The following is a 13,064-nucleotide window of genomic DNA, read 5'->3' as shown; positions in this document are numbered from 1 at the left end:
CTTGGGAGGGGACGGAGGGGCGGGAGGCGGCGCTGGGCTTCGGCCCATCACCATCAAGGCTCGAGGACAGCGCGGGTTCGGGAAGAGGGAGGCTGAGCCTCCGCCACCGGCCAAATGATAGTATCCCGGAGCGCAGGTGCCGGCGGCTGCCGAGGAAGTCACGGGCGGGGAAGACGACGCGTTGCCCCCAGACCCCCCACCTCCATCCCACCCGCCGCTCTTCTCCTCCCTCGTCCAGCTTCATCCTCCGCTTCTGTCAGAACCCAACGACCTCCACGCGGCCCGCCTCAGCGCGGAGGTGATGCCGGCTCTTACCGTAGGAAAGGGCGCCGCGCCGCTAGGAGGCGGCTGGAGTGCGCGCGGGAGACACCGAGGCAAACGCCGCCACCGCCACGGGAGCCTGACGAGCCACAACGAAGCAACCCTCCGGCGCGCTACCTCCAGAACCGTCGCCCCACCCCCTCTCCCGCAGGATTTTGCGCCGGAGCCTGCAGTCTCCGCGCGCTGACTGGGAGAGCTAGAGGAGGGGCGGGGCGCCCCGCGGAGGCGGGGCCCAACGCTGGCAAGTCTGATTGGCAGCTGTGGACCCAATGGACCCACGGACACTCCCGGCTATGCTTAGACTGACTTTCCTCCTAGCCCGTAGCGGTAGAGAGGCGGGCCTACTGGCTTTTTTTATTGCCGCCTTTTTGACAAACCCGATCGCACGGAAAAGTCGGTTGGTTTGCACTGGCGGCCAAATGGTCCAATTACCGCAGGGAAGGGGGCCTCTGAACCCAGATTGGCGTTCTCTCTACCTATAGGGTAGGCCCAGGGCGGTGAGACCCTGCCCCGGATGTGGGCGCGGCCCCGAGGTAGACCTGAGAGCGCTTCCACTGTGGTTGTTGGGAGAGGCGGAACTGAGATCTTCTTCTTGATTATCATGTGACGGGTTCTGGATTTAATGGGGGAAAAAGCGTGGAAAAGGCCAAGGATCCAAACTGGCGAATTTCCTAATCTTCGCGCCCCTCTGCGCTCTCCAGCCAGCGGCGCTGCCAGGTGAGTCCGGGGCTCCAACGAGCCGGCATCCTCCGAAGTGCACTCGCCCCCCGCGCCTCCCACCCCCCGGTGCCCTGGCCTCCCGATGCTTCCGTGGGCCGTGTCGCCGCCCCTCATCCCCTCACCCCCTCACACTCCCGGTCCCAAACGCACATACACCTCTTGGCACCAGGATTCTGTTTGCATTGTGGATCATATCGTACAAGAACTGCGTTCAACTCCAGAATGTACTGGTCCCACAGTGCAGAATGGGGGGAGTCCGGATAGGGCACCGCTGGCGGACCATCGGCATTCGAAGACGAAGGGCAAGGATAGTTTAGGAACGCCCTGAAGTTCTGAGACAAGTAGGCCCGAAAATCAGGTAAGTGTAAGCAGAACGCTGTTCCTTTGAAGGATGGTCAGGTTGGCCAAGGCTGTTGCAGCAGGAACCTTTAGAAAGTGACTCATTGTTTAGAATAGTTCTGTATTGGGGGCCCATTAAGCAAAACTGTCTTCGGGATGGGGCGAGTTCACTGGGAAGTGTACTGGCAGTCGCGAGAGAAGGGAAATGGGAGATGGTGTGGCAAGCACCATGGACAAATGATCGAGTCCACACACCTGGTACCGAGACGCTGAACTGTGGGCAGGGGCCTTTAGATTGCCGTTTAGGGGAAGCGCAGGTTTTAACAATGGATAAGGAAGCATATACTTAACTATCTTGCAGGTGCAAGAAATAACCACCTCAAATGAGAAATACTTCAGTTGAACAAATTTTTGTTTTGGAGTATGCAGCTCCCTCCACCCTGCCCCCCACCCCACCGCCCTTCTTTAAGAAGAAAGAAGAGTACTAGTAGGAAACAAATATAATAAGTTAACGGAGATTTATTAATAAATTAATGAAATCGGAGTTGTAGGTCATCACTGAATCCCAGCATCCATAATCCTTCAAGTGTCATTTAAATATCAACAGAGTGCTTCCCAATCGAGGGCATTTTAGTAAAAGTGCATACAAAAGTTTGTTGCATCCCACATAATAGAACTTGTAGCCACAAGACTGTGTTCTTTGCAGCCTTTTCACCTCCAGTCTTCAAGTACCTGTGTTGAATGCAGCTCCCTTCCTATGACCAATTGCTACTCAGTTCTTTACAGAAAAAATGAAGCTTGACTCATCCAGTGGCTGGCTGATGGAAAAGTTACGTTTAAGCAACTGTGTTATCGTAAACCTTTTAAAAGTCCATAAAAATGGCCAGATCGATTGGAAATGGGAATTGAGCAAATTCAATTTACAGTGTGAAACCCATCTGTAGTTACTAATCAGTATGTACCTCTCCACCTCTTCTTCCAAAGTCAGTCCCACATTCCACTATGGCAGCCTCTGGCCGGGAAAGGAGACCAGCACGGAAAATGCCTTCCTGGGAGCAAAAGCATCTGTTTTTCATACTGCAGTATGAAGTATCTGCCAGCCAAGTAAACAAGTTGAGTGCAGGCAGATGGGTATAAGGGAAAGAAGGGAGCTAGGAGACTCATAGGTCACTATTGAAATAAAACAGATATATACTCTTGCACCATGACAGCCACCCACTGTTTGAAGTAGTAGAGATGTAGCAATCAGTTAGTTCTAAAATATAATTACTTAAACATGATAGTCTAGGGCATTTGATTTATCTAGACAGTTTCCTCACCTTTTCCCTGTTTCTTATCTTCCTGCATTTTTACTCCTATCACCCATGCTTTTGTTACCATCCCCATTACCTTCTGATCTTTTCCTGTTGCCATCAAGTGTCCTCTCTCATCCTCAGTCTGTCACTGCCCAGTGGCTTATTTCCCTCTGTTTATAATCATACTTAGATTCCTCCTTTACTGAAAATTTCTTCTTGATCCTTCCTTTGTCATCCTCATTGTATGTCTGACCTTTCACCTTCTTTTCTCCAAATGCTTCAAAGGAATAAAATGTTGTCAACTTTGCATTTCATTATCTTCTGTTAACTCCTCACCCAACTTCGTGCAGCCTGGCTTCTGATTTCCCATTCTATTTACCCTTTTCCAAATGGTCACAAGGTTGATAAAAAAACTTGAGTAGGTATGGAACATACTGTAAACTTATATGTGAAGATTAAATAAGTGCTTATACCTAAGTATTATAGATGAATGCATTCCTATCAAAATTCCAAGTTTTTAAGAATTAGTGATTTTAGCATTGAAAAACATGGAAGGTCAAAATAGTAGAAAATATTCTGGAAAAGAAAATGGTAAATAGGTACTAGACCTCTCAGATATTAGAACATATCCAGTAACAGTCATACAGTACTAGTACAAAACAGAAATATAGATCAGTAAGACAAAATAGGACTATAAGAAATAGCCCCAATTAAATCACAAAACATCAAAAGTTTTTAAAGTGGTTTTGATTATTGAATAGCAAGTAATAAAAAAGCATGATCGATACCACAAACCAAAAATATAAGTATTATTAAAAAACAAATTTTTAGACTAAGAAAACAAGTATTTGTAAGACCTTTGAGAAAATTTGATTTAAAAAATCCAAGACCCATAGATTAAGCTATGTGAAAATCCAGCGTTATCAATGTGTTCTATATTATTTAACCCAATGACCTCTTTAAAATCATAATTCTACTTAATGTCTTAATTTTTTATTAACTGTTTCCTTCTTATTAATACTCTCCTCTCTTGGCTTGATACCACCCCTTCCTTTTTCACTTTGATTTTGAATGCTTTTTCTTAGTATTCCTTGAAATTGAATGAAAATGAATAGGTGTGCAAGTGTACAAAAAGAGGTTAAGAACATCTCTTAGGTGCAGGAAAAAGATCATGAGTGTCTGGACTTGTGTGACAGCAATGAAAAGGAGCAGACTGTTCTTGAGACATTTTGAATAGAGCTTACACCCAGTGGATATACTAAAAATTGTATTTTGTCACAGCTACAAGGGGTGATGGATATGTTGTCAAAGATGGCTACAGGTTTTATAGATGATGAAAGTAAGACTGGTAGAATGTTTTCAAAATTAGGAAATCTGTGAGTGGGAAAGAGCCAGCTTTGTAAACCAGGAATAGAAATTTTTTTTTCTGGTATCAAAACAATCTTGACTTTTTTTCCTTCTCTTAGGGTATATTTCCCTTCTTTCGACTCTGCAACAGCCTCTTTAAACTGTTTAAATGAGAATGTCCTTGGCTCAGAGAGTACTACTCACCTGGCTTTTCACATTACTCTTCTTGATCATGTTGGTGTTGAAACTGGATGAGAAGGCACCTTGGAACTGGTTCCTCATATTTATTCCAGTCTGGATATTTGATACTATCCTTCTTGTCATCCTGATTGTGAAAATGGCTGGGCGATGTAAGTCTGGCTTTGACCCTCGACATGGATCGCACAATATTAAAAAAAAAGCCTGGTACCTCATTGCAATGTTACTTAAGTTAGCCTTCTGCCTTGCACTCTGTGCTAAACTGGAACAGTTTACTACCATGAATCTGTCCTATGTCTTCATTCCTTTATGGGCCTTACTGGCTGGGGCTTTGATAGAGCTTGGATATAACGTCTTTTTTGTGAGAGACTGACTGCTAAGGACATCATCTCATTTTATTGCTGTTCAACAAGCTATCATTAAAGTGTTCTGAATCCTTGCAAGCTTGAAGAGTGCCAGAGAACTGAGAAAAATATCAAATGTAATTTTATACTGCTTCCATAAAGTAGTCTTGGTGAATCGTGGACTTCTAGTCAACCCAAAACTTAATTATTCAATATTTGAGTTATTAGTACCCTTATTGTCCTATGTAAATAAAGTTTGTTTTGGATCTTATTTTTCTACTTGACTATTGAATAATCTGTTTTAAGTATGTGATCAACATTTAAAGTAAATATAAAGCCTTTAATCTACATATTTGGGTAGAAGTTTAATATATCATGGCCCCATTACTACCAAAGTAAATAGTGCTTCTCGATTATGAAGGAAAAACACAGTTACTGAAATAATTAGGGGTGCCACTTCATGTTTACATTCAGAAAGAATCTGAGAGTTTGACAGTTTTTAGTTTTTTTTTTTTTTTTTGACTGCTTTTGGTCTTCGTTGCTGTGCGCGAGCTTTCTCTAGTTGCGGCGAGCGGGGGCTACTCTGCGTTGCAGTGCGCGGGCTTCTCATTGCGGTGGCTTCTCTTGTTGTGGAGCACAGGCTCTAGGCCTGCGGGCTTCAGTAGTTGTGGCTCGCGGGCTCTAGAGCGCAGGCTCAGTAGTTGTGGTGCACGGGCTTAGTTGCTCCGCAGCATGTGGGATCTTCCCGGACCAGGGCTCGAACCCATGTTTCCTGCATTGGCAGGCAGATTCTTAACCACTGCACCATCAGGGAAGCCCTCGACAGTTTTTTATCTAGGCTGAGTTCATTGTTACCTCTGCCTTCAATTTGAAACAAATAAATTAGAGGTAGCATATTAAAACAGAGCAGAAGCTTGCCTCTTTCTAATGTTAGGGGAACTATACATCCCAGTTATGTCAGGAAACTCCAGTTTATGCCTATTGTCCTGGGGTCTCAGGGAGTTAGTTCCCCTTGCATTCTTAGAAGTGTCCTGGTTTGAAAAATTATAGATCACCCTACGAGGGTACTTAACCAATTCCAGTGAAGTGTAGGTGGCAGTACTTACAAGAATTCCAAAGGGTCTTAAGTGTCTTATAACCCTAAAGCAGGGTCAGGGTGATGTTCTTGCCCTATACAGCCCTCACTTAGCTTTGGGAGTATCTAAAGTACTATTTTGTTCATTTAAAAAATATCTAACAAAAAAGTGGTTTCTGGTTGCTAATACTTGAGAGGATTGCTTAAATATAGCATTTTGGTCTAGTTCTCCTTTGTAAAGACAGATAATATGACAAAGTTTCAGCCACAACACTACAAATTAATACTGCTTAACTCTTTGTTTGAAACTACAGAGGTAGGGTAAATAAGTAACAAACTGATCAGTTACAAATATTTCCCTGTCTTATAATTGGTATATATTAGTATTTGGGATATGTAAAAATAGGATTAAGAAGGACAGTTAATATGGGGAACATAATGTTCCAAGACTTGATCAGGTATTCCTAATTTAATTGAGAGATCTAAACTATTTGGTCACTGGAATCTATTATTAATACATTCAAAGCAGAAGAAAGCTGTAATCTCTGTGAGAAACCAGATAGGAGGGTTTTGTAGTTTAGGAAAACCTGTATTTGTGAAAGTATCATCTAAGTATAATCTCTCACAGAGAAAAGAAGGAACAGCACCACATGTAAACAATCAGCTAGGCCAGGAGTGAGCAAAATACTTCTGTAAAGGGCTATATAGTAAATACTTAAAGTTTTGTGGGCCATATGGTTTCTGTCACAACTCGGCTCTTGTGGTGAGAAAGCAGCCATAGACTATGGCTATGTCCCAATAAAACTATTTGTGGACAATGAAATTTAAATTTTGTATGATTGCCACATATCACAACATATTATTCTTTTGATTTTTGTTTCAACCATTTAAAACTGTAAAAACCTTTCTTGCCTTACAGGCTATAAAAAAAGCAGGTAGTGGCCTAAATATGGCCTATTGGCAGTAGTTTCCTGACCCCTGAGCTAGGCCATGAAACAAGCAAAAGCAGAAATTCTATATGACATTACTAAGAGGAAATGTGGGACTGGTCTCCAAGGAAAAGAGAGAGAAGTTCGGTAAGAATTATATGTAAAAGGCAACACAATAACCAACTTGTTCACACATGAGGATCAATCAATTGTAATAGTATCTGAAAGAGTCCCAGGAAGTAGAACTCTTCTTACTTAACTTGGTATACTGCCACACTAAATAAACAACCTGAAGCAGCAGTAAGTTACTGATGTGTGCCTCCCCGATTCGGACACCAGAGGTGTATGTTTTTTCCCTACATCACCAAGGAATTAACTCAGTTCTGACACTATCTGGAGATGGCATCAGATATCACAAGTTAAGGGTTCAATCCCAGAAAACTGCACGTGCCCCCCACCCCCTCTGCAACTTCAGATGCCAGGCACAAATTCAGGTTGTCACCTTGCTTCTGACCTACCGCCTCTAGAATGGAGGTTCCCATGACCCTCTCCTTGAATTTGATTAATTTGCTAGAGCAGCTCACATAACTCAGAGAAACATTTTACTTACTAGAACACCAGTTTATTATAAGAGGATATTAACTCAGGAACAGCCAGATGGAAGAGATTCATAAGGCAAGGTATGAGGAAGGGGTGCAGAGCTTCCATGCTCTCTGGGCACACCACTCTTTCCCCATCTCCTCATGTTCACCAACCTAGAAGCTTTCTGAACCTTGTCCTTTTGGTATTTTATGGAAACTTGATTACATAGGCATGATTAATTAAATCATTAGCCATTGGTGATTGAATTCAATCTCCAGCCCTGGTGGGGAGAGGGGGACTGAAAGTTTCAACTCTTTAATCACTAGGTTGGTTCCCCTGGCAACCAGCCCCAATCCGTAGGTTACCTAGCTTTCCAAGAGCCTCCTCATTAACATAAGCTCAAAAGACACCTTAATCACACTTATCACTTAGGAAATTCCAAGGGTGTCTGATTCCTATGCCAGGAACAGGGATGAAGATTAGATACATATTTCTTATTATAAATCACAATATCACAGCCTACTTTAGAACAGTAAGTAATGAGAGACATAAGAGAAATTATGCTTACAGACGGAAAAAGCAAAACTAATGTAATAATACATAAACAATAAGTATTGCAGAAAAATATCTTCCCCTTGGTTTTAGCTATAGGATACCTCCTTTATAATAGAGATGTTTACTGATGGTGTTTATAAAAAGAACACATTCTGCCTTAAGAAAGAAACTTAAATTTGAAAGGTTTTAGTGAAGTCATTAACTTCCAGGTCAACACAGAGAAGAAGTAACTTAAACTGGTTTGGGCAAATACTTATCAAAAAGTCTGAGTAAGGGCTTTCCTGGTGGCGCAGTGGTTAAGAATCTGCCTGCCAGTGCAGGGGACACAGGTTCAAGCCCTGGTCCGGGAAGATCCCACATGCCATGGAACAACTAAGCCTGTGCGCCACAACTACTGAGCCTGCACTCTAGAGCCTGCGAGCCACAACTACTGAGCCCACGTGCCACAACTACTGAAGACTGCATGCCTAGAGCCTGCGCACCGCAACAAAGAGGAGCCCCGCTCGCTGCAACTAGAGAAAGCCCACATGCAGCAACAAAGACCCAACGCAGCCAAAAATAAACAAATTTATAAAAAAAAAAAATTGAGTAAAAGCAACATGTGGACAAAATAACTTTTTATAGCAATTAAAAATATGAAAAGTAGGAAATATTCAAAGGAACCATGACTTATTCAACATTTCATGAACACAGAGACCAGATGTGGTGGCACCATCCATTACCACATGAAACATGACCACAAATCCACCAACGGAGCGCTTCCAAGCATTAAGAAAAATAGTTGCATAAAGCTTCAAGGAGTAGAGATCCATCCGTGGCTACAGCTTACTGTAATTTTAAGAGTTATTAACCTTAGAATTTGGTCGTCTGGTTTCTACTTTGCTTTTTCACAGTGCAGCAAATAAGAGGAACTGATATTGATTAATGAACAGAAGTGATGGCAAAAAAAGGAGAGGAAACCATAGAGCCATTTTCAGATAGGGGCAGGCATATTACTATGCACCTGCATCATAAAGAAAAGTTATTTCTCTCTATTGAGAGGAAAATTATCAGAGTTCTTTTAGCATTACATTAAACAAAGGGGTTTCCTTTAACCTTGATTGATCATGTTTGCAGAGTAAACATCACTCTTCCTCAAAGTATTATTGGTGTCCTTAGAATTCATGACTTAGATAAAGAAGGTACACAGGAAAAAAACAAAAAACCTCCTCATGATAGAAAAACTAAAGCCCAGGTAAATGAAATGAAATTAGCCCATGGTCATTGGTAAGTGGAGAAGTTTAACTCCAAATGCTATTTCCATAAATAGGTTTCCTATAGAAGAAAAAAAAAAAAAAAATAGCATCAACAGAAGATACCAGTTATCAGATGCTAGATAAAGACAACACTGGATTAAAAGCTTGAGAGGGATCTGCACTTCAATATTTTACTTTCATTTTGCTTGCCCTGTATTAAAGTTAGCCAATCATACTGTAACCATACTGGTAATCCTATACCATAAAGCAAATTTACTACCACTATAATCTATATACTACAAACACAAATTTGTAATTCACTTATATAAGGAAAAGAGTCTGTGACATGATTTTGAATTGCCATCCCTGAGCAAAATAGTGAACTAGAAAGAAGTCTGTTTTTGATGTCCTACCTCCACCATACCTCGCCTTTGACCCCTTGATGCAACTTTTTCCTCTTGCCAGATGCCTATCCTGTGCCCAAAATTAGAGACAGGAATACATAGAAGTGATGTGAAGAAGATGTGAAATGATTAGAGTGACCCAGCACACAGCTCTTCTAACTCTTCTTTTTACTATGTTAATTCCAGGATCAGAAGCTAACATTTGTAGTGTCTATGATATGCCAAGCAATGTGCTAGATAAGCATTTGGCATGTGCTGTCATTAATTTTCACCACCAATTAACAGAATAGGTATTACCCCCTATTTTATAGATGAGAAATACAGACTAGTGAAGAAATTTCTCAACATTATACAAGTGTACTATCCCCCTTTAATGACCCACAGCTGTACTGCTACAAATGCCCTCAGCATATCATCCCAGTGAAGTGGCTTTACAGAACTTTGTCTGTGAAAATATGCCACCTGTATGTCCTTGTCCCACTCCAGTAACAGAATAAAGACAAAGAAAACTAGTGCATGTTATCATCTTGCTTCAATATTTTGAATTTTTGAATGTTTATTTATAGTATCAATAGGGAGAACAACACAAGCTTAATCAGAATGCCTCTCTGACAACCAGATAACCAGACTTTATCTTGCCAAATATGACTTAGGAATAGTTAAATTCTGCTTCAGACTATGAGATACTAAGATGCTTCTTACATTATATTTGCTGGGCTTCCCTGGTGGCGCAGTGGTTAAGAATCCGCCTGCCAATGCAGGGGACCCAGGTTCGAGCCCTGGTCTGGGAAGATCCCACATGCCACGGAGCAACTAAGCCCGTGTGCCACAACTACTGAGCCCATGCTCTAGAGCCCGCGAGCCACAACTACTGAGCCCATGAGCCACAGCTACTGAAGCCCACGCGCCTAGAGCCTGTGCTCTGCAACAAGAGAAGCCACCACAATGAGAAACCCACGCACCACAACGAAGAGTAGCCCCCGCTCGCCGCAACTAGAGAAAGCCCATGTGCAGCAACAAAGACCCAACACAGCCAAAAATAAAAAGTAATTAAAAAATTATATTTGCTATTTTTATCATTTTAGGTATAGTTAAAATTTATCCTTAATTTGTAATAATTTTCAGTGTCTCTCTAGTTGAAGGGAAAAAAGTTGAACAAGTTTTATAGGTATAATTATCTTTACAAAACTTACTCTCTCCACATTGCCCAATGGGCCTAGATATCTAGTAGGTAGCTTCTTAAACTTTATATATAAGGCTGTAGTAAGTACAAAATAGAAACTTTCTCTCTTTATAGTGCCCACTGATCTAATTTTTTCCACTTTTTTCTGTTGCAATTCTAGAATTACATTACGAATTAAGTCAGAGATGGACTTTTTAAATTATAGAAACCTACATAATTTGTTTTTCCACCCCAGTAAAGTTAAGGTTCAACTTTTGTTCCTTCAAATATTTACTGAACACCAAGTGTGCTATATATTAGGTATTGGGGACACAAAGGGATAAAGAAAATCTGTAACTTCTAACTCATGGTTTAGCTAGAGCCTGACATACACTTAACAAATATGTTAATTATGTGAAGAAAGGACACAAGAAGCAGAGGAAATAATTGGATCTATATCAGCTGTGAGGTGAGGGGACAGTTGGAGCAGATGAGGTCAGTAAAAGATACATAGAAGAGATGATGTTTAACTGGAGTTTTGAAGAGAGAAGTAAGATTTCACCATGTTGTATACGAGGCAGAGATTTTCCCCAGCAAAGGCAAAGAATTTTAAAAGTACACAAAGGAAATGGCAAGTACTGCCATCTGGTAAAGCTGAAAATTGAGTACATCAAATGGAAGAGATTATAGTAGATAAGGCTGGAAAGGAAGGGCCACATCTTAAAGGCTCTTTGGAGCCATGGAATATTTCTAAGAAGAGTAGCAACCATATGTGTCTTAGAAAGGTTAATCTGGTGGTAACAAAATGGGCTGGAATTGGGGGTAGGGGCAGAGGACTGCAGGCAGCCTAGAACATTTTATGCTATTGTAAGAGTCTAGGTGAGATGAACATCTACTATGACTGTGAACATCTACTGTAACAAGAGGAGTAGACAAACACTTCTGGGGTCAACTCAAGAAAATCTCATGATATATTGTAGAGTTCATGCGTGAACAACATGGGGGTTAGAAGCGCTGACCTCCACGCTGGTGAAAATCCACTTGTAACTTTACACTTGGCCCTCCGGCCCTCCATATCCAAGGTTCCACACTCTTAGATTCAACCAACAACGGATTGTATAGTACTGTGGTACGTATTTGTTGAAAAATACGTGTGTAAGTGGACCCTTGCAGTTCAAGCCCATGTTGTTCAAGGGTCAACTTTACACAGAGGAAAAGACAGAGAAATCAGATTACCATGAGATGACTGCACAGAGAGAGAGAGTGATGCAATAACAAAATTAGGAAGGAATGGAACAGCTAATTCTTGGGGGCAAGGGAGAAGAATTTAGATTTGATTACATGGGTTATTAGAGATTAAGTGAGAAACCAAGGCTGATTGAAGTCATGGGGTCACGAAGATAGTTCAGGGACAAAGCCTAGAGACCTAAGGGGAAGAACCATAGAGACTGCCTTAAACAATGGTGGAGAGGTAAAAGAAGCCATCCGAAGAAACAGAGAACAACAACAACGAAAAACCCCACAACAGGTCATGTAGAGTTTTAATGAGTAAATGATTGATAACAAGTGTTACAGGGGTTAAACAGAAGTATTAAGAAACACACCCACTGGATTTGGTAGTCAAAAGGTGACCACTGAGAGAATCACTTCAGCTAAAAGGTTAAATTTGAGGATTAAAGTGAAATTGTAGTGAGATGAGGAAGTGAAGCAGACAGATTTCTAAGAAGTTTGTCAGTCAGGAAGACGGATGGAACAAGAGCATAAAAGTCATACTCAAGGTTTTTTGGGTTTTTTTCAGACAGACTTGAGATTTTTCACATAACAAAATTTCATCTGAAGAAGAAACTTGACAGAGCAGGGTGGGACTGAACTGTCTAAATTTTTAAACACTATTATGCAAAATATTTGCAACTATGTTGACTCGCGAGTCTGCACACTTAGTAAGTAATCAGTAGTACAATAGCAATGAACTTTATAGGAAAGTATAAGGATTTAACATTTTCAAGACATAAATGCATAAATTCTAAACTTCAAAATGTACCGAAGGATCCAAAGTTCTCATATTTTAATAGTGCAGTTCTTGGAAGGTAGATAATGGTAATAAAGCTCACGAGTAGTAAGTTTTTTTTTTGTTTTTTTTTTGTTTTTTAAAGTTTTAATTTCTAGTTAACACAATTCTGTTTCCCACATTTTGTTCTCAGGTCATTCACATTCCCTGATTGGGTCTGAAATCCTGAAGGGAAGATAACCTAAAATGCAAGATGTTTTCCCCCTCCTTTCCCTGCTCTCCCAGTAGAAATATGATATACAATGCCTGTAAACTTAAAAAGGAAAGACATCTCTGCTTTTAGGTTCCTTGTGCTTAACATTTTAGAAAGCCGTGACTCCCATCTGCAATATGCAGTGGGTTACAGGAAAAACTGAACAGAAAAGTCAGGACAGAGATAAAGGATGTTATACCTCTCCTGAGCTGTCCTCTTAATTTTCTTATCTGAGGTATATTGCCAGAGCCAATCATATCAAACAGAACTCTTCAATGAAATAGCACCTTCTAAAAC

General features: G+C 41.2%; 2 protein-coding genes across 5 annotated transcripts in view; one reads left to right on the top strand and one right to left on the bottom strand.

The window, feature by feature from the left end:
- PHTF2 (putative homeodomain transcription factor 2) overlaps nucleotides 1–406 on the bottom strand; it is a 125,506-nt gene extending 125,100 nt beyond the window's left edge. For all 3 annotated transcript variants that reach the window (XM_068550446.1, XM_068550448.1, XM_068550447.1), the window contains exon 1: nucleotides 316–406. The gene's annotated coding sequence lies outside the window, so the exon portion shown is untranslated. The remainder of the gene's footprint in view (nucleotides 1–315) is intronic.
- A 448-nt stretch (nucleotides 407–854) lies between these two features.
- Nucleotides 855–4,803, top strand: TMEM60 (transmembrane protein 60). Of its 2 annotated transcripts, XM_068549928.1 has the most exons (3): nucleotides 855–1,038; nucleotides 1,211–1,399; nucleotides 4,142–4,803. In XM_068549928.1, the coding sequence occupies exon 3, from the start codon at nucleotides 4,192–4,194 to the stop codon at nucleotides 4,591–4,593; it is 402 nt and encodes a 133-aa protein (XP_068406029.1). In that variant the 5' UTR covers nucleotides 855–1,038; nucleotides 1,211–1,399; nucleotides 4,142–4,191; the 3' UTR covers nucleotides 4,594–4,803. The 2 variants fall into 2 exon arrangements, with proteins under 2 accessions (XP_068406029.1, XP_068406028.1); XM_068549927.1 differs by lacking the exon at nucleotides 1,211–1,399.
- Nucleotides 4,804–13,064: the final 8,261 nt, after the last annotated feature.

Source organism: Eschrichtius robustus, chromosome 8, assembly GCF_028021215.1.
Source record: "Eschrichtius robustus isolate mEscRob2 chromosome 8, mEscRob2.pri, whole genome shotgun sequence".
NCBI lineage: Eukaryota > Metazoa > Chordata > Mammalia > Artiodactyla > Eschrichtiidae > Eschrichtius > Eschrichtius robustus.
The sequence above is the reverse complement of the archived record's forward strand: the minus strand, read 5'-3'. Positions and strand labels throughout refer to the sequence as shown.